General features: G+C 47.5%; 3 protein-coding genes across 12 annotated transcripts in view; 2 read left to right on the top strand and 1 right to left on the bottom strand.

The window, feature by feature from the left end:
- LRIT1 (leucine rich repeat, Ig-like and transmembrane domains 1) overlaps window positions 1-24,837 on the bottom strand; it is a 136,309-nt gene that overhangs the window by 67,680 nt on the left and 43,792 nt on the right. The gene's annotated exons all lie outside the window — the stretch shown is intronic.
- Window positions 14,271-16,493, top strand: SLC18A3 (solute carrier family 18 member A3). The gene has a single exon (XM_009686106.2). The coding sequence runs from the start codon at window positions 14,271-14,273 to the stop codon at window positions 15,861-15,863; it is 1,593 nt and encodes a 530-aa protein (XP_009684401.2). The 3' UTR covers window positions 15,864-16,493.
- Window positions 18,225-24,837, top strand: part of CHAT (choline O-acetyltransferase) — a 33,524-nt gene continuing 26,911 nt past the window's right edge. Inside the window, exons 1-3 of the mRNA XM_068951227.1 lie at window positions 18,225-18,333; window positions 21,412-21,556; window positions 22,707-22,898. Of these exons, the coding sequence (XP_068807328.1) occupies window positions 21,494-21,556; window positions 22,707-22,898 (255 nt within the window). The 5' untranslated portion in view covers window positions 18,225-18,333; window positions 21,412-21,493. The remainder of the gene's footprint in view (window positions 18,334-21,411; window positions 21,557-22,706; window positions 22,899-24,837) is intronic.

Raw genomic sequence — 24,837 nt, forward strand, 5'->3', positions numbered from 1 at the left:
GTTATTGAAATTGGGTTTTTGCTATTAACATAGAATGACCCTGGTAGATTTTCTGTAGCAAGGATGGCAAGCCCTCCTCTGCAACCTTGACCTTTTTCCTTTAAGGTCATCAGCAGCAGATGTATGATGATTTTATTGGTATGATATATGGTGATTTTATTGTATAGGTTTTTTTACATTATCAATATTACTTATTCATTTAAATAGTAACATAGGGGAAATGTTCATGTTACTCAATAGAGAGCAGGAAAAGCGTTCAAGAAAGTTACTAAAGAAGCTAGATAGTCGATTATTCTAGTTTATCAAATAAAGATATTAATAAACTGATTTTTAAAGAGCAACTCTGTTATATTTACAACCAGAAGGTGGCATTAAATTGCCACAAATCTGCTCCAAGTGTCCTTTACTGCACTGTCCGCCACAGCCTAGAACTGAAGAGTCCTAGGCACTTCACATAGCTACAAATCTATCTTGTAAGCTACTACTTGGGTAATCGCCTTGCAGTTAAAGCAATAAATATAGCTAATAGCTCTTGCTACACGGTAAACAAAAATGCTCTGTTTCTTCCCTCCTGTCCCTGCAGGACTGGCCTCTCAAGTCTGCACTGGCTGTTCCAGGAGACAGTTGAAGTTAGAGGACTCAGAAAGGCTCCACAACCCAACACAGAGCTCTGCTTTCCAAGCTGCTGTGTCCATTTCAAGGAGTCTGAGAGTTTCTGTTCAGTGGACTAAGTGTCAGTCTCTGTAACTCTACTGGAAAAAACAAATACTGGGTCAACAAAACAAATCAAAGTGGAGCACCACTGCTGTTGCTACAACCAGGGGCACAGGCAGGGCTGCATCTGTTTTGTGCGCACTCCAAGCCCACCACATATGTGAAGAGTTGCTATCACCCTGTTAACCTGAAACCACGAAAAAAATCACAGTCAAAACCGGGAGATGATGCTTCATTGGATGGCATCTCCAAAACAGACTGTCTGGAAAGGCTGGCTTCAAGTACAGACAGCAGTTAGTGTGTTTGCTATGTCAAATGATATACGTGCACTATTTAATATACATTAAAAATATTATAGAAAACATCTCAAACAAATAAGGTAATTATTTTTAAATAATCTTTGCAGATGCTGATCTCTCATTTTCTTAAAAACAGAATGAAATGCAGCTGCTTTGACAGTCTGTAGCAAAACTCCCGACTTCCATTGGGCAGGTTTTAACCTGTGTAACATTGTCGTACTGTTTTACATCAGCAGTGGAGTGGATCTCAAAACTTCAAGGAAAAAGACACGCCAAACACGCCTCCCCAAACTCCAACACTAAAATTCCCCCCAAAACGCTAAAACGTCCCCAACGCCCCCCAAAACGGCTAGAGAACCCCAACGCCCCCACAATGTGCCAACACCTCCAAAACGCTAAAAAGCTCCAATGCCCCCAAAAACGCCCCCCAAAAACACCAAAACGCCCCCAAAAATGCCCCAACCCTCCCCAAAAAATGCTAACGTGCCCCAACTCCCCCCAAAAGGTAAAAAGCCCTAACCTCCCAAATACACTCCCCAACCCCCCAAAAAGATCCCAACACCCCCAAAAACAGCTAGAGCCCCAATGCCCTCCCCCCAAAACAGCTACAGAGCCCGCAAAAACGGTCCAACAGCCCCCAAAATGCTAAAAAGCCCCAACACCTCCCAAAAACACCAAAACACTCCAACGCCCCAACCCCCCCAAAACGTTAAAAAGCCCAAATGCCCCCAAAAATGCCCCAACCCCCCAAAGACGTCAAAACGCCCCCGCACCCCCAAAAACGCTAAAAAGCCCTAACCCTGCTAAAAATGCCCCACCTCCCCAAAAAACACTAAAAAGCGTCCCAACGCCCCATCCCCCCAAAAACACTAAAAAGTGTCCAAACAGGCTACAAAACCGGAACCCCTGCCAAAAGGCTAATATGACCCAATCCCCCCAAAACACGCCAAAAACGCTAACACGCCCCCCCCAAAACAGTAAAATGCTAAAAAGCCCCAACCCACACCCAAAAACGCTTACATGCCCCCCAAAAATGTCCCAACACCCCCAAAACACTAAAAAGCCCCAAACCTCCCCCAAAAATGCTAAAATGCCCCAACTCCCCCCAAAAAAGCTAAAAGGCCCCAATCCCCTCAAAACATGCCCCTACCCACCTCAAAGTGCCCCAACATCATGACCCCCCAAAAACAACTAAGAGCCCCAACACCCCCAAAAAGGCCTCAACCCCCTCAAAAAGGCCCCAAACCCCCCACAAGGCTACAAAGCCCTAATACCCTCGAAAAGGCCCCAATGCCCCGCAAAACGCTAAAATGCCCCAGTGCCCCCCAAAAATGGCTAAAGAGCTCCAACTCCCCAAAAAGGTCCCAACGCCCCCAAAAATGCCAAAACGGCCCCAATCCCCCCCAAAAAACGGCAAAACAGCCCCAAAAACGGCTCCAATGCCCCCAAAAACACTAACATGCCCCAACTTGCCCAAAAAAGCCTCAACCCCAACACCCCCAAAACGCTACAAAGCCCCAACCACCCCAAAAACACCCTAAAGCCCCCAAAACGCCAAAAAGCCCCAACGCTCCCCAAAAACTCAACTCCCCCAAAATGCTAACACTCCCTAACCCCCTCAACCGCCCCCAACCCCTCTAAATGCTAAAAAGCCCCAACCCCCAAAATGCCCCAACCCCCCCAAAAACGCCTCAACTGCCCCAACCCCCAAAATCCCTCCATGTTGTGGAAAATGCCCCAACCCCCCAAAACATCCCAACACTCCTCAAGAAACGCTAAAAAGCTCCAACTCCCCCAAAACACCCTAACACCTCAACTCTCCCAAAAACGCCAAAAGTCCCAATTCCTCAAAATGCTCCAACCCTCCCAAAAACACGAAAATGCCCCAATACCCCCAAAAATGCTAACATGCCCCCAAAAATGCTGCAAAGCCCCAACCCACCCCCAAAAATGTCCTGTCCCCTCCAAAACACTAAAAAGCCCCAAGCCTCCCCCAAAAAACGCTTAAAAAGCCCCAACCCTCCCAAAACACACCCCCAACCCCCCAAAACACGCCAGAACGCCCCAACCCCCCCAAAACACGCTAAAATGCCCCAACCCCCCAAAACACACCCCAATCCCACCACACCCCCCAAAACAGCAAAAAGCCCCAATGCCCCCAAAATGCCCCAAAGCCCCCCCAAAAAACGCTAAAAAGCCTCAACCCCAACAACACCCCAATGCCCCCAAAACCACCCCTAAACACCCTAACCCCAAAAAAAACACCCCCAACCCCCCAAAAAACGCTAAAAAGCCCCAACCTTCCCCCAAAACACTAAAACACCCCCCCAAAACGCTAAAAAGCCCCAAACCTCCCAAAAAGGCTAAAAAGCCCTACCCGTGCTAAAATGCCCCAACCCCCCCCCCCAAATAAACATCCCAAAACGCCCCAACTCCCCCCCCCAAAACATCCCAACCCCACCATGGTCCCAAGGAGGCCAAAAAGCCCCAAGGCCCCCCCAAAAACACCCCCCAATCTCCCCCCACTAAAACACCCCAATGCTCCCCAAAAAAACGCCAAAACACCCCCTCCCCCCCAAAAAAAACCGCCCAGAATACCAAAAGAAAAAAAAATAAAGAAAACCAAAAAACCACACCACTCTCCCCTCCTCTACAGGGTGAGGAGGGGGAAGCTCAGCTGGACAGAGACAGGACCTGAAGCCAGATTACTGGGTTGTTGACCTGAGGGAGACCCATTCAGGGGCTTTGGAAATACAACAGACAAATCGGGGAAACAGGAAAGCAGAAAAGCTCGGTGCCCTGGGGTAGAGCCAACCTCCAAACCCTTAGACTTTCTTTTACAGAAGTGGCGGGGGCGGGGGGGGGGGGGGAATGGAAAGAAGGGGCCACATACACAACCACAATATGAGGAGCACCCCTCTGCATCAGCCGCTGATCTTCTGGCTTCCATGCCTTTCTCCAAAAACACTCATGTGACAGAGACTCTGATGACTCGCCAAGTTTCAGTGCACAGTGACTTTCCTTACTTCGAGTTGGCAGGAAAGGAGAACCCCAACCGTGTTGTACCACTCTTACTTGCAGACAGACAGCGCTTTCCAGCTATGTCTGGCCTCCACAGAGGGGGGCGGTGTGGGGGAAGTCTTCCAGGGAAGAGAAGAACCCATCTTTTAAGAAAGCCTCAAGCAAACGCAGGGGAAATACGGGAGGAATAGAGGCTATTATTTACTTGCATAGGACTTGATTGAATTAATGAATACTAGCTGTGAAAGACAAAGATTCATTTTTCAAGAATGTAAGTGCAATTCTCTTGAACTTTAATAAAAGCTTACAATTATGCTCTAGGGATATAAGCTTACCAGACACATACTGTCATTTTGACTTTTCGTAAGCAAAAATATTCTTATAATAAGGGGCCTCTGTTCCTCATCTTCTCAGAAACTTAGCTTTTTGGGATAATTAAATTCACCACAGTGACCACTGCAGTCTAAATCTAATAAGAAGTCTAAGTTCGTTTTCCACTGGTACTCATTTGTACTGCTAGATTGGGGCAACTCACTAAAGCATATGAAGAAGATTGCACGACAACCTTCTTGAGTCAGTGGGTAAGGAGAAAAAGCTTAGCTAAACTGTATAATATCACTGAAAGTGATTCCACCCTATTGTTTATGCTCCAATTCCATTGGCAGAAAAGGCACAAGCTGCCTTATTTACACACACACATGCACTAGTGAACTCATTCACACACAGCTGCCTTCCACCTTGGAGCAATAAAAATTAATAATAAAGATAATTAAACCTCATCAGCCTTCAAGCATTTGGAAGCCCTAGAGCCCCATTGTCAGGTCCTCTGAAAACACATCAACCTCCTCATGAGAGAGATTTGGGTTTGGTTCCTACAGCGCCTGGCTGACAGAACCCAAGTGCCTGATCATAACACTCAAACAATAGATTATCCCACTGTATCGACCTCCACTGCTCTGGGTTAATTCTTTTAATTGTCTCAGCACATCTTTTCCCATTAGGCTGATGTAACTTGTTTAAGCATACACAAATTGATTTATGGCAGCACTAGGGACGTTAATCAGATGCCTGCTCTCCAGCTAATGCACGCTCTGTAAGAAAGGCAGGACAAGAGCCTCCTGTATGGGCGCTCCAGCCTTTCGCACTGAAATTAAAGCAAGCCTCATAGCAGGAGCAGAATTACGCTGCACTAAGAAGAAAAGACTTCCGCCAGCATTGCTGGGTAAGGCAGGGTCACTGCCTCTTGCTCTTGAATTCTCAAGTGCCATTTTCTTTAAATACAGCTGCAATCAAGGAAATGGAAAATCTAATTAAAAGTTCACTGATAAGAAATTACTGGAGCCCATCGAAATCCTAAAACCTCATGAGGGGCAAAGGTACCCATGAGAACATAACCCCATTTGTCTCTCTTTAAAGGGACACTCCTTCACAGTGTACACTCAACATCCTTTAACTTTCTGCTGTGCACTCCCCACAATTCTCCTTTCACTTAAATAACATGCATAGTATAGAAGCCTGCATAGAATAGACTTCTTTCCCAAACATGCAATTTAGGTCATGCTATGCACAGAAGACTGTCCAGATGCTGTAGGAGTAGTTGAAAAACAAACCTTGTATTAAAATTCTTAATAGTACAAATAAAAAAATTGATAGCTGTTAGGAAAAGACAGGACACTATAGATCCAGGCTATTCCTCATTCTGTCACTGAGTGCACTCAAAATTAAATCTATTAGATACATTCAATAAGAAAAAAAGTTAACCTGCAGGTACCACCATCCCCCTGAAAGTCAAGGGGAGCTTGACCCCTAACTTCATGCTTCTACCAAAACAAACAGACATCTCCCACCATTCCCCCCAGTCCACTTCACCAAACTGCTAAAGAAAATAAACAAGTTCCAATTCTGACTCTAATCTACATAATCAGACATTTTGGCATTACAACTGGGATGTCACCAGTCCCATCACATCCTGACAGAAAGTCCCACATGTTTCCTCACCAGGATCAGGGCTTAGTGTGAAAATTCTCTCAGCTGCTTTTCCTGGGTATTATTCCAGCTATCCAGCACTGGTTGGTCCTCACAGATTCAAGGGGAGGGGGGGGGAAGAAACTATTAAAAAAAAGACATTCTCTCTTAAACTATGTTCCAGCCCCATCTTTGTCCCTCTAAGACAGCATAGGGAAAGCCAATTTGGAGTAACCAAGAAAACAGAACAGAGGATGCTGCACATCATGAAGGAGACCAAATTAATAGCAGCAACAGAGGCAAATCCCACAGCTGAAAGGCTTCAGAAAGGAAGAACATTCAAACAGTCAAGTCAGAGGGCTGTTAGCAAGGAAATACCTACCCTTCCGTGGGAAGAGCCACTCTGCTAAGCAAACTGCTGAGAGTGCCAGGAAAAATATAGATGAAGGCACATACGCTCCTCTCTGTTGTGCTTCCCTGTCCTGAAGCAGGGGGCAAAGTATTAACTCCCCCAGCAGATAGACATTGCAAAGAAGGGGGGAAAGGCATTCAATGCCCGCTGTGCACCAGAGCTGCGCTGTGCCTGGCCAACAGTTCAAAGGTAGGCAGAAGAGCAGAGCAGTGACCACCCAGGTAAGAGTCCACACATGCATCACCACAGACTGAGAGAAAGTAGTTCCTCAGGCTCCTGATGCTACGCAAGCAGCTACAAACAGCCACTCGTTCACTAATAATGCGGGGGCATGCTTCCAGAATAAAATAACAACATGCCTTCCCCTTTCACTATTTCCCTATCTTGCCTGACTTTTCTGCAAGCAGACCACCACCAGCAATGCATCAGCTCAGCTCTGCCTGGAGCCTGCCAGCAGCAGCCTCACTAGCAGGCCATAGGCAGCTCAGTGCCAGCTCCTCCAGGGCCCCAGCTTGCTGGGCTAGAGGGCAGCCAGGCAGAGCCCTAATGGGATGTGCAGTCCCATTCCCCACTTCCCACCAGGACACCCAAGCACTCACTGGGACCTGCCGTGGGCAAGAGAGCAGCACTTGCCCCACAGCATCAGCAGGCCAGCACACAGGGGAGCACTACCACAAAGCACCACAGGAAGGACTTCTGGGAGAACTAACTCAAAGAAAGCTTTCCCAAAAACATGCATCAGAATAGAAACACTAGTCACCAAAAAAGGGAGTTGGGAAGCTGACACCAGAACAACACACTTTCACCCCAACACACAGATGATAAGAGGTGCATGGCCCCCAAGAGCAAGTCAGCACAGTTCAGGTTTCTAATTCAGATATAGAGTATTTACAGCAAATTCTTTGAGAAGAACCTACATGCTGAGAGCAACTCACAGCATTTTCAAACCAAAAGAAGTAAGATAACTGTCAAAGCACTCAAATAACTCATACACAAAAAACTACACATTTAATATATTATTAATTACAAATTATTCATTCAACCCTACTCAAAAATATCAAAGGCTGCTTTGATAGATCTAAAAGAACCAGCAGGAACCTCTGCCCTTTGTACTTCACTAGGAAGAGCTCCCTAGCCAATGAGGACTGTGCAGACTCATGACCACACACAATTCTCAAGTGGCACTGACAGAAGAGATCTCAGCAGATACTCCAAACAACAGAACACAGTGAAATCACTGCCTTGACTGTTCTGCCTCTACCCTTGGTATGCCCCAGCCCTTCACACCAACACCATTTTGTCCTCACCCAACACTTACTTCACTTACAGCCTTATGTTTTCCGAACAGACTGGGCCTTTACACACACCTGATGCCAGTTCCTAAATTTGCATGGCTACTAATCCTACACACCTGCAATTATCTACAAGCTGGCTTCAATCTATACTGATCTTATCCTATACCCTTAAAAGGAAAATTTTCTCCCCTTATCCTCAAGTGTTTTCAATACTTTGAAATACCACAGCCATTCAAAATGTTAACTCAGAGGATAAAAGTTTCAGAAATGTAACTTCTTATGAATAAAAGGATGTAACAAGATTAGGTGAGCAAAACCAATAATAAACCCTGCCAAGACTCATATAACATGCCCGTAACATATGCACATGAGTAAATGTCTAAGGCCTACGGTAATTATTCTAGGTTTACCTTTTCTACTTTCATAATTCATGTGGAAAAGCAGAACCCAAGACAAAATTACTTTGCCTCTAGGACACTATTGCCTACTATTTCATTCTTTCCTCAGAATTGTCTCCTTTCTGATAATTTTGTAGTAAGGCATTACAAAATTTCCAGATACCTAAGGTTTTCTTAACAGACAGTGAAATTTCACTTAAACACCATGAAGAGAAGCTGACTCCTGTCTTGTCACTAGGACATGTCACATACAATATATTCTGCAAACCTGCTCCCCCCCCCCCCAAGAGATTTGCCTCCCAGTTTAAGTAAAACATTCATATTAGATTCATTCTGCTTGGGACAATGTTGATCCCTTCACATATTACCAAACCAGAACATCTGACAGTTTATTCCAAATATGATTCTTCTATAGGTAGCATGATGAGAATGCTCTGCATAATGAAAACCTACATGTAAACTGTCAGCAAATCAGACTGCCAATCTGACACTACTTTCAAAGCAACAGAAAATATCCCTGGCATTTGTGAGTGTGTGGAAGATATGTATCCTGCTGTCTTAGCTTTGTGAGGCTGTTAAGTAACAGAGAGCTAACAAGGAATTTGATTGAGGCTACAGTAAAGCGCAGGAGGGTGAACACACCTGAATGACCGGTGGAGAAACAACTTAAGAATCAGTATCATCAAAATATTTCCCTAGTTCCTGTTCACTGCAAAACCAGATGACACATGAGTGTGTGGATGAACTCTTCTTGAGGTTTTACTGAACAAGGATAGATTCTGTATTTTTATAATTGAAAAGTTGAAAAACATATATTTATGCTTGGCTCAAGAAGCTTTGGACAGGCTTCCTCAAAGGAGTAAAGGAAGACATGACAGGACAAGAAGGATGCCAAAGCTCTAACATGAGAAGCAGTCATTGGGAGGAGCAGAATCTTTATGGATCTTAGACCGGCTTCGTGCATCTCAAAGAAAACTGATACCAATGACACACTTGCAGTTCTCATCTAGTCTGTGACTGACTAAAGGAAACGTTTGAAGGATGCAAACACACAAGAAGAGAAAAGGATGGTTGAAGGTGACACATAAAGGAGACCTAGGCATCCAGGGAGCAAAACAGGAAAAAAAATATCAAGCTGAACAAATTAGGAAACTATTCAAGCAGTGAACTTTATTGCACAGCAAAGTATTCTCCAAAGAAGGAAGGGGAAATGCCATTGGCCTAACCACTTAAAAGTAGAGACATCAAGAGTTTATTCTAGAGAATATATTGTACTTTCAGGGTTGGAAGATACACGCTATAATTTAATAGCTCTCTTTTAACTCTAACTGCACAACTGTCTATTACAACTAACAAGAATATCAACTATTGCTAGAGCTAACATAAGCTTAGATACAAACCCTCGAATTACTTTTCGTCTTTTACCTCTTTCTCATCTATTTTTCTGTCTCACTCTAAACAGTATTTGCCAAAGACCGAAGCAATATGACAGCAGTTTTCAAACCACATGAAATATGGGTACAATGTGAAAAAAACCCGATCATTTACCATTCCTAAAAAAAGAGATGCTATGCCAACCATTTTTAAAGAGAAGTCTTGCTTATTAAACACAGCTTTTACAGAAATGGATGGGCATGCTTTAATGTAGAGTCCCCATCCCTAGTCACATCTCAATCACACTGGAAGTTTTGACAAAGAATTGCAACAGACAAGGTCTTCCCACAAAGCCGTGGCAAGTAGCCCATTACCGTTAATGGCAAAAAGTGCTGTTGATTTAATGGGCTAAAGCTTGCCACATAGGTACTGTCAATGGGGACTGCTCAAACTGCCTTAAAGCCTAGTGGGCCAGCATCTCACTGCCAGTACGTGTTTGAATGCAGTCTGTGACTGGTGATGGAGCCAGGCTGCACAGGGCAACTGGAGAGGGTAACCCCAGCCGGGAGAGCCTGTACCAGAGGCAAGGGCCAGCCAAGTCCCCTGCACCTTCCCCCAGTGCTGCCCTGGAGAATCACAGCCACTGGGCTTTGCCAACCACTGCCACAACTCCCCCTTTCCTTAAGTCTCCAAAGCATCTGTGCATGTGTGTGTCTGTGTGTGCATCTGCATGTGCCTCTGTCTTTTGCTTTCAGTCATATGAAGATGTTAGTGCTTGGTGGGAAAATCAGGAAGATCATCTACCACTGACATACTAAGGCAAAATACCAGCATCTTCTCAGTAATTCCACTCACAGAAATAATGCATTGGTTTCTGTTCTATAGACTCCCATTTCATGCACAAAAATGTGTTTGAAATGAAGTTGTTAAAATGGACTCTACATTCGATCTCTCTTTTCTCCCACCGCACCTCTAAAGATTATAATAACACATTTGTTAAATGAGGTGAGTCTCTCCGATTTGACAGGATCAGCTATGCAAGTCTTTTAATCAGAAATGATGTAGAAAAGAAATACAGAAATAGCTCAGCATTAAGTGCTAAAACATATTGCCATACGCTTAAGAGGACAAGCTCTGTATTACAGACATTAAGTACTAGAGCTATTAAGAAAATTAATATTTTGCAGACATGAAGAACTCTTAACTCTCTGAGTCATTGCATTTGGACTCCCTATATCAAAAAGTTTTTCTCATGTGCAAGAAAGATTCCTAGGGACACTCCGTTAACTTCAGTCCATTCTTGATAGCAGTGTGCATCCCAGCCGTGGTTACTTCTCTCTGTCTGTAAGATCACCCTCATATAACATTTAAAACAACTGTCATTCCAAAGTACAAGGACCATCAATTCAGTACGAAGCAAGACAAGCAAGTGCAGATTGTACACAGCCATTTTTTCTGTTTAGCTACTAGCATATTAATTTTTCTGTTTGGATAGAAACATCTTATTTTCAAAAATTCCTGAGCTAGTTAGGTCTTTCTTTTAAATCTGAAGTGACTGTCAGAAGTAGAACCAACAGTACTAGTACTAAGCCCCACTCTCCACTCATGTCCCACTTGAACTGATATCATAATTAGAAGGATGGGTTTATATGGTTACACATGTTATATATTATCTGTTGTTTCTGAAATCGGGAAGATCTTAAATGTGATTTCCACCCCTGAGCTTTTTTCTGGGCACAAGAAATCTAAGAAGAAATTCTGGAATAGGACAGAACCGTGAACTGTACTTTCCTTCATCTACAGCCTTTAGAACAAAGAAAGGAGTAAGTAAGCCTAGTCTAGTCAATTCCATTCTTTATACAGACCTCAAATCTTCTCTGTCTCCTTGACATTAAAAGTGGTTTTCCAAAACTGAATGTTCTGCATTGCAGGACAAATGAAGTACATTACCTCCTCCACATTCTTCCTCTCAAGCCAAAATCAGTGCCATATCTCCTGGGCTTTGGAATAACAGAACAAAATTTAAAAAGTAATTTCATGTCATCTCACCCTAAAGTCCCATCTCAAAGATAATTATGAGTTTCTAAGCCAAACACTGAGGAGTCTTATTTTAGTTTAATTCGCTGTGGGTCCACCAACTCTGACCTCATTTGAAGGTACAGCTTCTCCCCATTAGTTCCATCCAGTCAAAGAAGCCCACGTAGTGATGACGCATCTGTTGTAGATAACGGTATCAGCTGATTTGATTTACTAAGAAGGCTAAATTTATTATGCAACATTTTACAAGTATAATTCTGCTTTCCCTTGATGGCAATAAATTCAATATCAGCTCCCCCGAGACAAGAGAAGCAGTCCCTTTATTATCCAGACATGACCCCCAGAGCCAGATTCCATTTTAGAGACGGGAAATGGCCATATCTCTGATTAAAAGGGAAACTTTAATCAAATAAAGTGCCTCATCAAGCAAGAGCCAAGATTCCAATACTCCTGACTGCAGCAGAGCAATAATCCAAAGTCGTATCTCCCCCCAACCCATTACCATCTACTGTAAACGTGACATCCATCCCAAAAAGGAAGAAGTTTTCTTCCTTCCTTTCTTCCATCAGCAGTTTTCTTATTATCCTAAGAGCTGTTCTTCCTCCACTCATGTGTTCTCTCAGGAACACTTCTTTAATGTGTTCCCTCTGGGTCTACTCTGGGAACTCTAGGAGGATGGGGTGCAGGGTTTTGGTTTGGGGTTTTTTCGCCCACTAGCAACAAGATCATGCTCACAGACAACAAGTAACCTGGACCGTGCAGCCAAGCACAGCAGCCTTGGCCTTAGCTCAGTACCCTTCAAGTAAGCCTCTTTCAGATATTTTCTGTCCACACTCTGAGACAGTCTTTTCGAGCATTTAGAATATTATCCTCTTTAGAGTCCCATCTCGAGAGCTTTACTCCTATTGTCAGTGGTGTATTTCTGAAGTTTTATATCATGGGTAAAAAATGAATAACAAATAATGTTAATAATGACGATATGGATGTCTAAAAGGTATTAATACTGTAAGTGTGCTTAAAGCCTTCGCTTCTGTGTAAGTGCAATCAGATCAGTATGCCACTCCATGCAGAGATCTGTCTTAAAGTCTTTCTGGTCATCTGGACAGTTTTCTTTCAAAAGAGCAAGATGCAGCAACTGACAGAATAAATCACCTTCCTTTCGGCCGCAGAAACCCAGTGGAGTGCTACGCAAGCAAATGAAGGCATCGAACTCCACATCCACCCACTGACGGTTCAGCTTCAAGATCTAATTATTTCATACATCATTCTGCAAAGATATTCCTTGGATCAGTCCACGTGTCATTTCTGCTATAGAAGTGACGGTATTTAACCTCTGTTTTATGCCAGGAGTATCTTCCTAATACTGAAGAATCTGAACTGAGCAACATCTCTGTTCCATAAGGCTTATAGCTGGAACAGCTGGCCAGACAAAATGTGGCAAGACTGTAATACCCGTAGACTTGATTTTTTCCAGGATATGTGTCTAACTAAACGTCATACATTCACACAACGAGGCTAACTGCATTAGTCTCTGCTTTCTACTCTATCTTAAACCACCTCTGAAGACTGGACCGCTTCCCCCAGGGCAGACATGCTCACTTTCACGCTGCCCGTGGACGTGTGGGGCTCAAACCTGGGTTTGTGAAGGTCTCGTTCCTGGGAAGCCCCGACCCCCTGGCCCGTCTCGCGTGCCTCGGACGCGGCCAGGGGTTGGAGCGCAGCCCCGGGGCGAGGGGCACCCGGGCTGCCCCGGGAAGCCGAGCTGGGCCCGGGGACGGCGGGCAGCCCCCGGAGGTCGGCGGGTTCGTCTACCCGCAGCCCCCGGGACCTCGGGCAGGAGTCCCGGCGAGTAGCTGTCCGGTTTGACGGCAGCACCCACGGCGCCGCAGCCCCTCCGTGCAGGCACAGTGACAGCGGCGGTCCGGGGAGGGGCAGCGGCTTCCCCGCGGCCCAAGCAGAGGGAGGGAAGGTGGGAGGGGGCATTTGGGGCTCGCACGGCGCAGGGGCCGCCGCGCTCATGGCCCGCTACCCACCCCCGGCGCTGAAAGAAAGCCCCGCGGCGCTGCCGCTGCCTGCGGCGAGCGCGGCCCCGCACGGACCGTCCTAGGCAACTAGGCAAGGCAGCGCTGCCCGCAGGCTGCGGCGGGCGCCCGGCGGGACCGGCATCGGGCCGCGCCACCGCCCCCGCGCACGCCCTGCCCTGCGCTCCCCGGCAGCGGCGGCAAACGACGGGGCGAGGGGGCGGCCGCGACGCTCCGAGGTCGCCCCGGGGGCTGCGGGCGGCCGCGCCGTCCGGGGACGCGGGCTACCGGCGGGCCCCTACCGCCGCCGCCGGGGCCGCCCGCCCCCCCCCCCCCGGGGCAGGGACTGGCGGCGCCCCGCAGGCGGCCGGGTTGGGCGCCCGCCGCCGCCGCGTTACCTCCGCGCGGGGCCGGGCGGGGCGGGGCGTGGAGCCGGCGGCGGCGGCGGCGGGGCCGCCTGGGGGGCGCGGAGGGAGGGCGGAGGGAGGGAGCGGGGCCGGCGCGGTGCGTGGGGGGCGGGTGGGGTTTCTCTCCGCGGCGCTTATTAGTGTCATGATGGAGGGCCGGCCCCTCGGATCCGCCTCAGAGCGGCGGCGAGGGCTGGTGGCGGCCGCCGGGAGGTGAGCGGCGGGCGCGGGCGGCTCTCGCTCCGGTAGCGGCGGGGGAGGCGGCGGCGGGGCCGCCCCCGCCGTGCCCCATGCGGGCGGCGGGGCGGCGGCGCTGAGGCGGCGGCGATGGCGGGCGCGGGGGACGCGGGGCGGGCGCGGGCCGCCGTGGCGCGGCTCTCGGACGCCGTGGGCGAGCGGCGGCGGCGGCTGGGCAGCGCGATGCAGGACGCGCGGCGGCAGCGGCGGCTGCTGCTGGTCATCGTGTGCGTGGCGCTGCTGCTGGACAACATGCTCTACATGGTCATCGTGCCCATCATCCCCGACTACATCGCGGCGATGCGCGGCGGCGGGGGGGGCGCCGCTCCCGCGGCGGCGGCGGCGGGGGGCAACGAGAGCGGCGGCGGCGGCAACCGGAGCCGGCTCTTCGCACGGTACCCGGCGGCCGCGGCGGCGGGCAACGAGGACGTGCAGATCGGGGTGCTCTTCGCCTCCAAGGCCATCCTGCAGCTGCTGGTGAACCCCCTCAGCGGCACCTTCATCGACCGCGTGGGCTACGACGTGCCGCTGCTCATCGGCCTGGCCGTCATGTTCCTCTCCACCGCCACCTTCGCCTTCGCGGAGAACTACGCGACGCTGTTCGCGGCGCGCAGCCTGCAGGGGCTGGGCTCGGCCTTCGCCGACACGGCGGGCATCGCCATGATCGCCGACCGCTACGCCGAGGAGCCGGCGCGCAGCCGCGCCCTGGGCACGGCGCTGGCCTTCATCTCCTTCGGCAGCCTGGCGGCGCCCCCCTTCGGCGGCGTCCTCTACGAGTTCGCCGGCAAGCGGGTGCCCTTCCTGGTGCTGGCCTGCGTCTGCCTCCTCGACGGGCTGCTGCTGCTCGTCCTGGTGCCGCCCTGTGCCAGCGGGGCGCGGGCCAACATGCCCGTCGGCACCCCCATCCACCGCCTCATGGCCGACCCCTACATCGCCGTGGTGGCCGGTGCCCTCACCACCTGCAACATCCCCCTCGCCTTCCTGGAGCCCACCATCGCCAACTGGATGAAGGAGTCCATGGGGGCCACGGAGTGGGAGATGGGCCTCACCTGGCTGCCTGCCTTCTTCCCCCACGTGCTGGGCGTCTACATCACTGTCAGGCTGGCTGCCAAGTACCCCCACCTCCAATGGTTTTACGGGGCCCTCGGCATGGCCATCATTGGCGCCAGCTCCTGTGTGGTGCCAGCCTGTAGGAATTTCGGGCAGGTCGTCGTCCCCCTCTGTGGCATTTGCTTTGGGATCGCCTTGGTGGACACGGCCCTGCTGCCCACCCTGGCCTTCCTGGTGGATGTGCGCCACGTGTCTGTCTATGGCAGCATCTACGCCATCGCAGACATCTCCTACTCCGTGGCATATGCCCTGGGGCCCATTGTGGCCGGCCAGATTGTGCACACCATGGGTTTCGTGCAGCTTAACCTGGGAATGGGTCTTGCTAATGTGCTTTATGCCCCTGTTCTCCTCTTCCTCAAAAACGTCTGCCAAATGAAACCCTCTCACTCGGAGAGGAACATCCTTCTGGAAGAAGCACCTAAAGGACTCTATGACACCATTAAAATGGAGGAGCGCAAAGGCAAGGGCAAAAGCCTCTATCCAGCTGGTGAAACAGAGAACAATGTGGACTCCTACCACAGAGACCTGACAGGGGCGTCTGAGGAGGACTGTTCAGACTATGAATACAGTTAGGTTACTCTGAGCTGCCCAGCCCCTGGTAACAAGAATTGGCATGTGGAAGGGAGGGAAAGGGGGATGAAAGCGTTATTGCCATACATTTATGTACCAACGTGCAATATATACATTTTAACCTTTGTCATGATGTAATGGCTTTCTTCTTCTACACTTATTTTTAATCGGTATTTCCTTCAGCATTCTGGCAAGGTGGGTGGGAGGCGGGGAGTCAGTCCCGAAGAAGATTATCTGAGTTATCATTGGCATAAATCTGTGATGGTCCTTCCAAAAAAAACAAAAACAAAACCCAGCCTCATAGCTGGGGTCTAATTGTGCAAAGTTTTCTTGAGCTCAAACTGTGTGTGACATACTGTATATCTCTGTAAAAATATAAGAAAAGCAAAAAAGTGTGTAATAAATTAAAAAATGGCATATTCAGGGACTTAATAAATCTTGTGTACATATACTTAGATTTTCAGTTGGTTTCATATATTTAAGAGGAGCAACAACTATCACAACAACTTATTCTTCTTTGGGAATAAACTGAAGCATTGTACTCATTTTTTTCTCTTGTGCTGCTCTCCGGTACGTGCAATATGCTGTATTATGTTGAAGTCCAAACTACAAGAATAATATGATCTAAATAAATTGAACTGAAGGGGATCGATTGTCTTTGTTTCATTGATGTGAGTCGCTTGAGGGAAGGGGATCGTTATGCTCAGTGTAATTCATATGGTAAGAATTCCTCATAACCCCAACCTCATAATTTACCAAAATCACCCAAGAGAAAACCTGAATACAAAATGTTCTTTTTTTTCTTCAAAACCTATGTTAACAAATCCGAGCAAACAACATGGCACTGCAAACATGCTATCGATCACCTAAAAACGGCATCTTGATGCTATCTCATATTTTCACACTTTTCATTCGTGAATTTAAATTTTCATATATTCCAGAAATTACATTTCCAGCAAGTAGATACGAAATACTTTAAAACGCCTTTCTCGGTCCTTAATGCTGCCCCAATCACAGTGTCCACCACAATATAGCCGATAAGGATTAAACAAAACAAAGAAAAGATGGGTGAGCTGCTTCATTCAAACCTTTACAAAAAGCGGAAACCTTTATCAAACCACAGATTGGAACCACAGCGCATGTTTTGCCCTGGACGTTTCCCTTGATATAAAATAAAATCGTTTATTTAAATTCCCACCTCATTAGGAAAATAATTAAATGACTTATTTTCTCAAGTGCAGAAAAAGATACAAACGGCAACAGCAACTATGAAACAGTTGCCACCAGTTCTCTAGGGAAATGAGCGCCGCGAAAGAGGAACAGAGAAATCGTTCATCAATCCTATTTAACTGCGATGGACTGACTGACCTCGCATTGTTCTAGTCGCTTTCGGGGACACTCGAATCGCTGCTCAAAGGGTACAAAACTAATGAAAAGGCGACTAAGAAATGGCACGGCGGGTTTAGCAAAAGTAAAGCAACAAGGAATGCGGGTAAGAGTTGAATCCCGTTTTCCTAAAATACAGCCGCTCCTTGCGATGACCCGGATTGCGGCAGCAGCGGCTTTCCGCCGTGTCCAGGGGGCCGCCCGCATTTCTCCTGGCCGCCTTATTCGAGCGCCGGGTCTGTGCGGGGCTCCCGCACCGCCGCCGCCCGCTCCGCTTCTAGAGCCGCCCCGCATCTCTCCCGTAGAGCCCGGGACCGCTGCCGCCGCTCCCCGACCCCTGCCGCCGCTCCCCGGACCGCTCCCGCAGAGCCCGGCACCGCTGCCGCCGCTCCCCGACCCCTGCCGCCGCTCCCCGGACCGTTGCCGCCGCGCCTGGCGGGGCGGCAGGTGGCCTCGCAAGCAGGGCTGCCCGCCCTTTTCGGGTGCGGTGCAGGAGCAGCTTTCAAGAGCCGCAGGTGTCCCGCTGTGACACAAATTAGCACGGAAGGTAAATCCCTGGTATTTGCACGAGCTTGGGCTAAGACGGTCACCGATAGCTTAGCACCTCGCCTTCCCGGAGACCCCCACCCTCGGCGCCGCCGGGCAGCCCGAGAAGCAGCGGCTAACCTCGACCTGCAGTAAAGGGGAGTGGTGAGAGCCCGGGCTCTGCCCCAGCTCCCCTCGGCCTTTCTGGGACAAAACCGGCACGAAGCGAATTAGTAGCAGTTTCACTGTTAGTCACAAACTGAACGAGGGGCATTTCAAGCCGAGAGGCTGGGCACGACGCCTTGCTGCCCCCGGGAGCGGAGGGCGGGCGGCAGCGCCTGTTGCACGCACTCCCGGGGCGTGCCGGGGCCGGGCGGCGCCGGGCAGCGGGGCGGGGAGGAGCCAGGCGGCGGCGGCGGGGGGACGAGCCGCGCTCCGCACGCCCCCCGCCCCAGAGGGGACTTGGCCGGGGAGGGAGGCGGCGGCCGCGGTACCTTGGACAGAGCCGCCGGGACGCCGCCGGGCCCCGCGGAGCCCCGGCCGGGAGCGCCTCGCCGAGCAGGTAAGGGCGGGCGGGCGGCTACGCGCCCCGCCGCCTTCCCGCGCCCGTGAGCGCCCCGACGGCGCGGCTCGCCCTCGGCCGCCGCCGCCCGCACCCCCGGGCGCCCCGACGGCGCGACTCCCCCTCGGCCCGCGCCGCCCACACCCCCGAGAGCGACAAAAAGCGCGGGCGCTGCGAGTCGCGGGCCGGGAGCCCGGTGCCGCAGGGAGCGGCAGCGGCGCGGAGCGGCGGCGGTTCCCACGGGCTCGGCTCGGCTCGGCCGGTCCGCGGCGCCGGCCCTTGTCCCTCGGGGCCGGCGGCAGCCCCCGGGGCCGCCCCGTTGCTGCTGCCCGCGGGCCCCGCTGCGGCGGGTTGCCCTGGAGGGAGGGCGCTGTCCCGGGGCTAACGCGTGGGAACGCGTCGGGGCGAGAAAGCCGGTCCCAGGAGGAAAGGTGAGCGCACCCCGACGAGCCCTGCCGCTCCTGCAGCCGGCAGGGAATTTACATGAGGCGCTAAGGCGGTTCCGATTCCCGTAATAATGTAAAAGGTCATAGCAGCGCGCACTTGAAGCATATCTTCCTGATAACTTTAAGCATATCTTCCTGATAACATCGAGAATGAGCAGGAATAGATGGGGGCTAAGCGTAATGCCGCAATGACATTATACACTGCAAGCTGCCTCCGAGTCCAGAATGTACGGAGAACTCAAATATAAGCACGTGGGCTAGATCTGTCAGTCCTTTTTTGTTGCCTACTACGGGAGAGATCAGTCCCTTTTGTTGTGGATTTCTGCTGCCGCTTTGAGCTGCGGGAAAGGCCACCCAGCTCCCTTGCGGGCAGCGATGCGCAGCCTCCCCTCTAAGCTGCTCACCACAGCCCTCCAGCTAAGCCAGCTGTAAATAAAAGCAGCTAGGATTAATTTTTTTGGCCTAATAACTTTGACAATGCACCTCACAGCTGAGTGAGAAACTCTGAAGTCATCTTGAATTTCTCTAGGATTTTCTCTTGTGTCAGTTTTTTCCCTGTCCAGTATTAAGCAAATTTGGGATTGGGTATGGTGCTAAGCTGGCAGCGCTTGAACCAGAAACAAAGCTTCAGTTCATCCACACAACAGAGAAAAGGACAGTTTAGGCTGACACTACCACCCAACTCTTTGTACTGATTTTACAGATATGTGGGGCTGCTATTAATAACATTTCCCACATAAACAGAGCCAATATGGACTTTGAGTTAGTGTGATATTTATTGTAGTGTGACAAAAAATATAAGGAAAGAAAGAAAGAAGGAAATAAGAATAAGGAAATAAGAAATAAGGAAAGAACAAAAGTCCCAGTGAAAAGAATACCAAGCAAGACTTTTCCTCTCAGGGAAAAAGGCTCTGGGGACCCTGAAGACAAAATGGCTGCTCTGCATTTGAACGCAGGTCAGGAGTTGAGGCTAGCACCTAAACAACTTGGCAAGCCACGGTCTTTTAGGAGTTACAGGACATGTCTGTTATTTGAAGTGTTTTGTACCTGTGTTGTTAGGCATTCACTAATATGTGATGAGATTTGTGTAGTACATGAGAGGGAGCTGAGCAATGCAGCGGGTTAATGTGGCCTTTCAGCAAGGGAAATAGTCTCTCACCTGTGCTGAAATCCTGAGCAGATGACAGATCAACATGAGTTTGGTATGTGGCTCATTGCAGTACCCTGGGGACATCTCTCAACCTTATACAATCTACTTCACAACACACGGCACCACTGGCAGCCAATTCAGTACAGGAACAGGACAGGAACGACAAAGGATGTTCAGTGACCATGTACCTATTCTCAGAGCTGTTCTGAGTCCAAAAGACTGAGAGAGCCAAGGTGGTTCCTTGGGAAAGCAATAATGCACAACCCTCCATGCCCAGCTCTATCCAGAACTGTTCACCTCACTTTCATATAACGTACATTTTCATTCAAATCATTTTTAAAAGCATTGTAGAAATAATTCAAGTGCCCTACATTTATAGTCCCAAGGGTTTCATAAAGGAAATATAACATTATTTTCTACTTAGTCAAGAGATGTTTACTTTTATATTTTGCATATTCACAGTGCAAAGTAATTAAAAAAACCCTGATCTGTCTGCACACATAGAAGTTATTCTGCCTTGACTCTACCACCATAACTGAAGGACAATTTATTGGGGTGGGCACTATTATACCAGAAGAAATGTGTGTGCCAGTATGGCTTATTCTGTATAAAAAAAGGAATAAGAGGCATCTTTAGAGGTGAACACACGGATAACCACAATACCTAGGAGACACAAATGGAATTATTTGCTCTGTCACAGATGACTTCTGTGACTTTTGGCAGGCTAAGTAGTCTCCCTGGATAGGTCTCTGCCATTTGGAAAGACTGATCTGTGGAGGAGCTGAAGCACAGCGCATACCACCTCTCCCAATCCCCCCACTGTCCTACCAGTTGCTGCCCACCCAGGCTCACAGAGCCGCTGGGGCTGGGCTCCATGAGCACTTGCACCCTGCAAGCTTCTAGCATGCATGGGGGGAAGGCACGTCTCCACTAAGCCTCCATTCCATAGCTCCCACATCTTTAAAGCAGAGATAATAGCATTTCACTGTGTCCATGGAGCTGTGCAATGATAAATACATGTAAAGATTGGTGCTCTCAGATACAATGGTAAAGGGAGGGCATATAAGAACCTTAGACAGATAACTGCAGCTTTACTATGACCTGTGTTGACATAAGAACATCCAAAGAAAAGTTACCTCCTTCCTCCAGCTAATGAACAGTAATAACACAGACCCATGTGCAGATCACAGCAAGATGCATTGCGAAGTAAATTAGAGTGACAAAATAAACCATGTTGAAAAGAGACCATTTCTGTGCATCAGATAGTTCTGGATAAAGAAATTTATAGTGAAATAAGACAAACAGAATGTCAGAGTAATCTCCACAGGGCTTAGTACAGTAGTTTTGAAAGCGATACTTCTATTTCTCTTTAGTTTTGCATTCTGAATCTTCTGTGCATGCTTGCGCAGGGAATATTCCCCATGTACATTTTGATTATAAATAATGGGTACTGACTAGACACTAAATCTTTTCTATTTCCAGAACTGAGGCGTGAGGCTCCATAAGTACCCCCGAGTGGCTTCAGTTTCTGTCCTCAACAAAAGATATCAAAAGAAATGCAGGAATGCCTGTCCTAGAAAAACCCATGCAGAAGAAGGAGAAAGATACGTGCAGTAAAAATGAGACAGTAAGTGACTGTTTCTGGGAAAAGAAAACAAAAGAAAACAAAAATGACTGAAGATATATGACTGTTGGCAGCTGACAGTAAGACTAATGCTGTAAATTTAATGTAAATTAATTTAAAAGTTACTTGTAAAACAAGCTCTGTTCCAGAGCTAATTTATTTCAGGGAATCTTACTTATTCTGCAGCAGTTTACAATCAGGAACTTTGCTCTACTGTTAGTACTTCTCATATCTGAATATATTCATTCATCCTCCTAACATCCTGTGAAGAACTCCAGTAAGTGAAATACTATTATACAACAACAGATGCATTACTACATAGTCAGAGAGGGCATACAATTATTTCTTAACAGTGCAGAACTATCAGACTATCACACAGGATTCATTTGCAAGTTCAATTAAAAGATACCGGGTGTGTATACCTAAAGTTAGTCATCTAAACCCCTTGGGTTTAAAGTTTTTGTCCTTAGTAGAGCCATGAAATTAATAGTAAGCCTACCCAGAAAGATAGGGTCAAACCAAGGTATCAACAAGAAATACTATTTGGCACATCTATTTCCACTGACCGAGAAATCAATGACAGAAGAGATATGTCCTGACTAAACATAGCCCAAGATTCAGGATGCATTACAGGCTAAACTGGATTTGCATCTTCCTGAATAATAGGTACTTAATCCTACAACACTTTTTATGAGTATCTGTGATCTTCAGTATCCAAACAGGAAAATGTAATGCTGCATTGACTTTTCTGTCGATGTCCAAAGGCAGAGTTGGAATTTGAGCTCAGAGGACCCCCATTCCTCAATTTTTTTTCAAAGCACTTCCCCCTTGCCCTTGCTCTGGGGACTGGAAACCAGCTCTGAACCTGCCTTGATTCCTCTGCTGTTTTCCTAAGTATCTATTACTGACTGTTGTCAAAGACTGCTGGGCTAGACAGACCTTGGTTTCATCCAGGACATCCATTTTTATACACATTGGCTCTGACATGCAGCTCTCAAAATCAGCACTCAGTCTGAACCAATATACTACTCCAAAATACTGTATTCAAAATATTCCCTCTGCCTCTCTAATGAAAACAAACAAACAAACAAACCTAGGACATTTTGGGAACAGGTAGAATTATTTACTCATCTCTTTTTTTTTTAACGATTAGACAGTGCCAAAACTTCCAGTCCCACCACTGCAACAGACCTTACACATGTACCTACACTGCATGAAACACTTGGTGCCAGAGGAGCAGTTTAGAAAGACCAAGGTCATCGTGGAGCAATTTGGAATTGCAGGAGGCCTAGGGGAATCCTTGCAGCAAATCCTCGAGGAAAGAAGGGAAAAGACAGCAAACTGGGTAAGCATATGCAGATTAGAAAAGTAATCACTTGTGTTGGAGGACGCTCATTTATAAGCTATTTGTGATGTTCTATATGCGGTCACTGCTTTCTGCAGCGATTTTTCAATGGGTCACTGCAGAACAGGGGTCACATCAGATTCTACTTGAGAGAATGAATATTTCATACTTATCAGGCCAGACTTCGCAAACAATGTCAAAATCGACATCGTTATTAAGTTTTCAGGTCAACAGTTTGTTGAGATCAATGTGGGGATTCATGCATGATACGACACAGGTATCAGCTTATCTGTAAGAAGCACTATACTACATCCTTTTTGGATGTAATTCCAAATTTTCCCTTAGATAGTAAGATTTGGAATTTTTATTAAAATGAAAAATGCATTCTGATAGGGCTATAAAAAGTGCTCTGCATACACATCTAGCCAAAGCTCTGATCCAGTAAAATTACTCTGGAATATTTTAAAGTAGGAATCTTTCTTTTAAAATAAGGCTATCATTTGCCATTCAGTGTCACAGTATACCATATACTTTCCCAAAAGTACTCTCTTTGCAGATTTTATATATATATATTCATTCATTCTATATATACATATACTATGTATACAATATATAGCATAGACCATGCTGAGACCTCAGTCTTTTAAGAAGTCCAGGTTTCTGCTTCCCAAGACAGGAAAATTAAATATCTGTGCATAAAATAGATCTGATCACTCCATACAGTCACAATCCATGCTGCCTGCATTGACCTTGTTAGAATACGGCAGCTGAAAGTTAGAAACACTGATTTTATTGAAGTCCTGTCCCAGCAAGAAAGAGACACACCAAGTGATTTCATGGATTCACTGAAATCTTGCAGGCTTGCTATTGACATCAGTGACACATGGGTCTCCCTTAACTCTCCAGTAGCGTGATCCATAAGAAACTTCAGACAATCAAATTTTTGCTGTACTCAGAAAAAAAGGCTATGGTGTTGGCAAGATGGCTTTTATTTTGAAAGCAGCGCTTACTTTATGAACTACTTGCTGCTGCAGTCTGAGGGCCCTACTAAATACCACCCAGTCTCTTTTTGTTATTCTGGTCATAGACCTTCATGGCTTTGGTGGCTAAATTAAACATTTATTAAATAAAATAGAGTTCCTGATTACCACTACCAAGAGAAAAATGTAAATTTAACTGCTTATAGCATAAAAATCATAGAGAAAGCATTTAAAAAGGTTTTCTGAAACATCTCAACTTTAAATGCTGGTCATTAAACTTACATACCTGTTTCTTTAGATAAACTATAATGTTATAATTTGGAATTTAACTTGTTAAGAATACAGCTCTAGCCTGTTCTCTTGAAGACTCCAGAGAATGTGAGGGAAGCATCTGTTCTAACAGCAATGAAATATCTCAGAGGAAAACTTTTTCGCATGCATTCATAATTATTTTTGCATAATTTGGTTGTTGTTTATAGTTACTATATGCAAAGCTTGCCTGATAAACTCAGACAGATCACTTGATCTTTTTAAGAAATCCTCCATTTTCTACACAATGATTCTTCAAACTCTGCTCAGACATAAAGGAATACTTTTACCATACCCCTATGTTTTCAATAAAAATGGTTAAAAATTTATTGTGCGTCTGTCTGGGTCAAGCATCAGTAATCTGCATTCGCACCAATGGACCCTATCCACATGTCTGTATCTGCAGGACCAAGCCATTAAGCTTAGGACATTCCTTTCTCACTCTGTGTTCAGCTACACTGTGATGGTATTTGAAGGCTAACAATAGACCATCTTAGCATTACTGACAAATATTTGTAGCCCCATGAGGAAAGCCACCAAAAGTAAAATTCTAACCACCTACTGAATATATCCCAGATGCTATTCAGGAGCCAGTAGTTAGCATGTTGTACTCAAAGATCTTTTCATTGTAGAGAGAAACAAGCAACAAA

The sequence above is a fragment of the Struthio camelus genome, chromosome 7 (assembly GCF_040807025.1).
Source record: "Struthio camelus isolate bStrCam1 chromosome 7, bStrCam1.hap1, whole genome shotgun sequence".
Taxonomy (NCBI): Eukaryota; Metazoa; Chordata; class Aves; order Struthioniformes; family Struthionidae; genus Struthio; species Struthio camelus.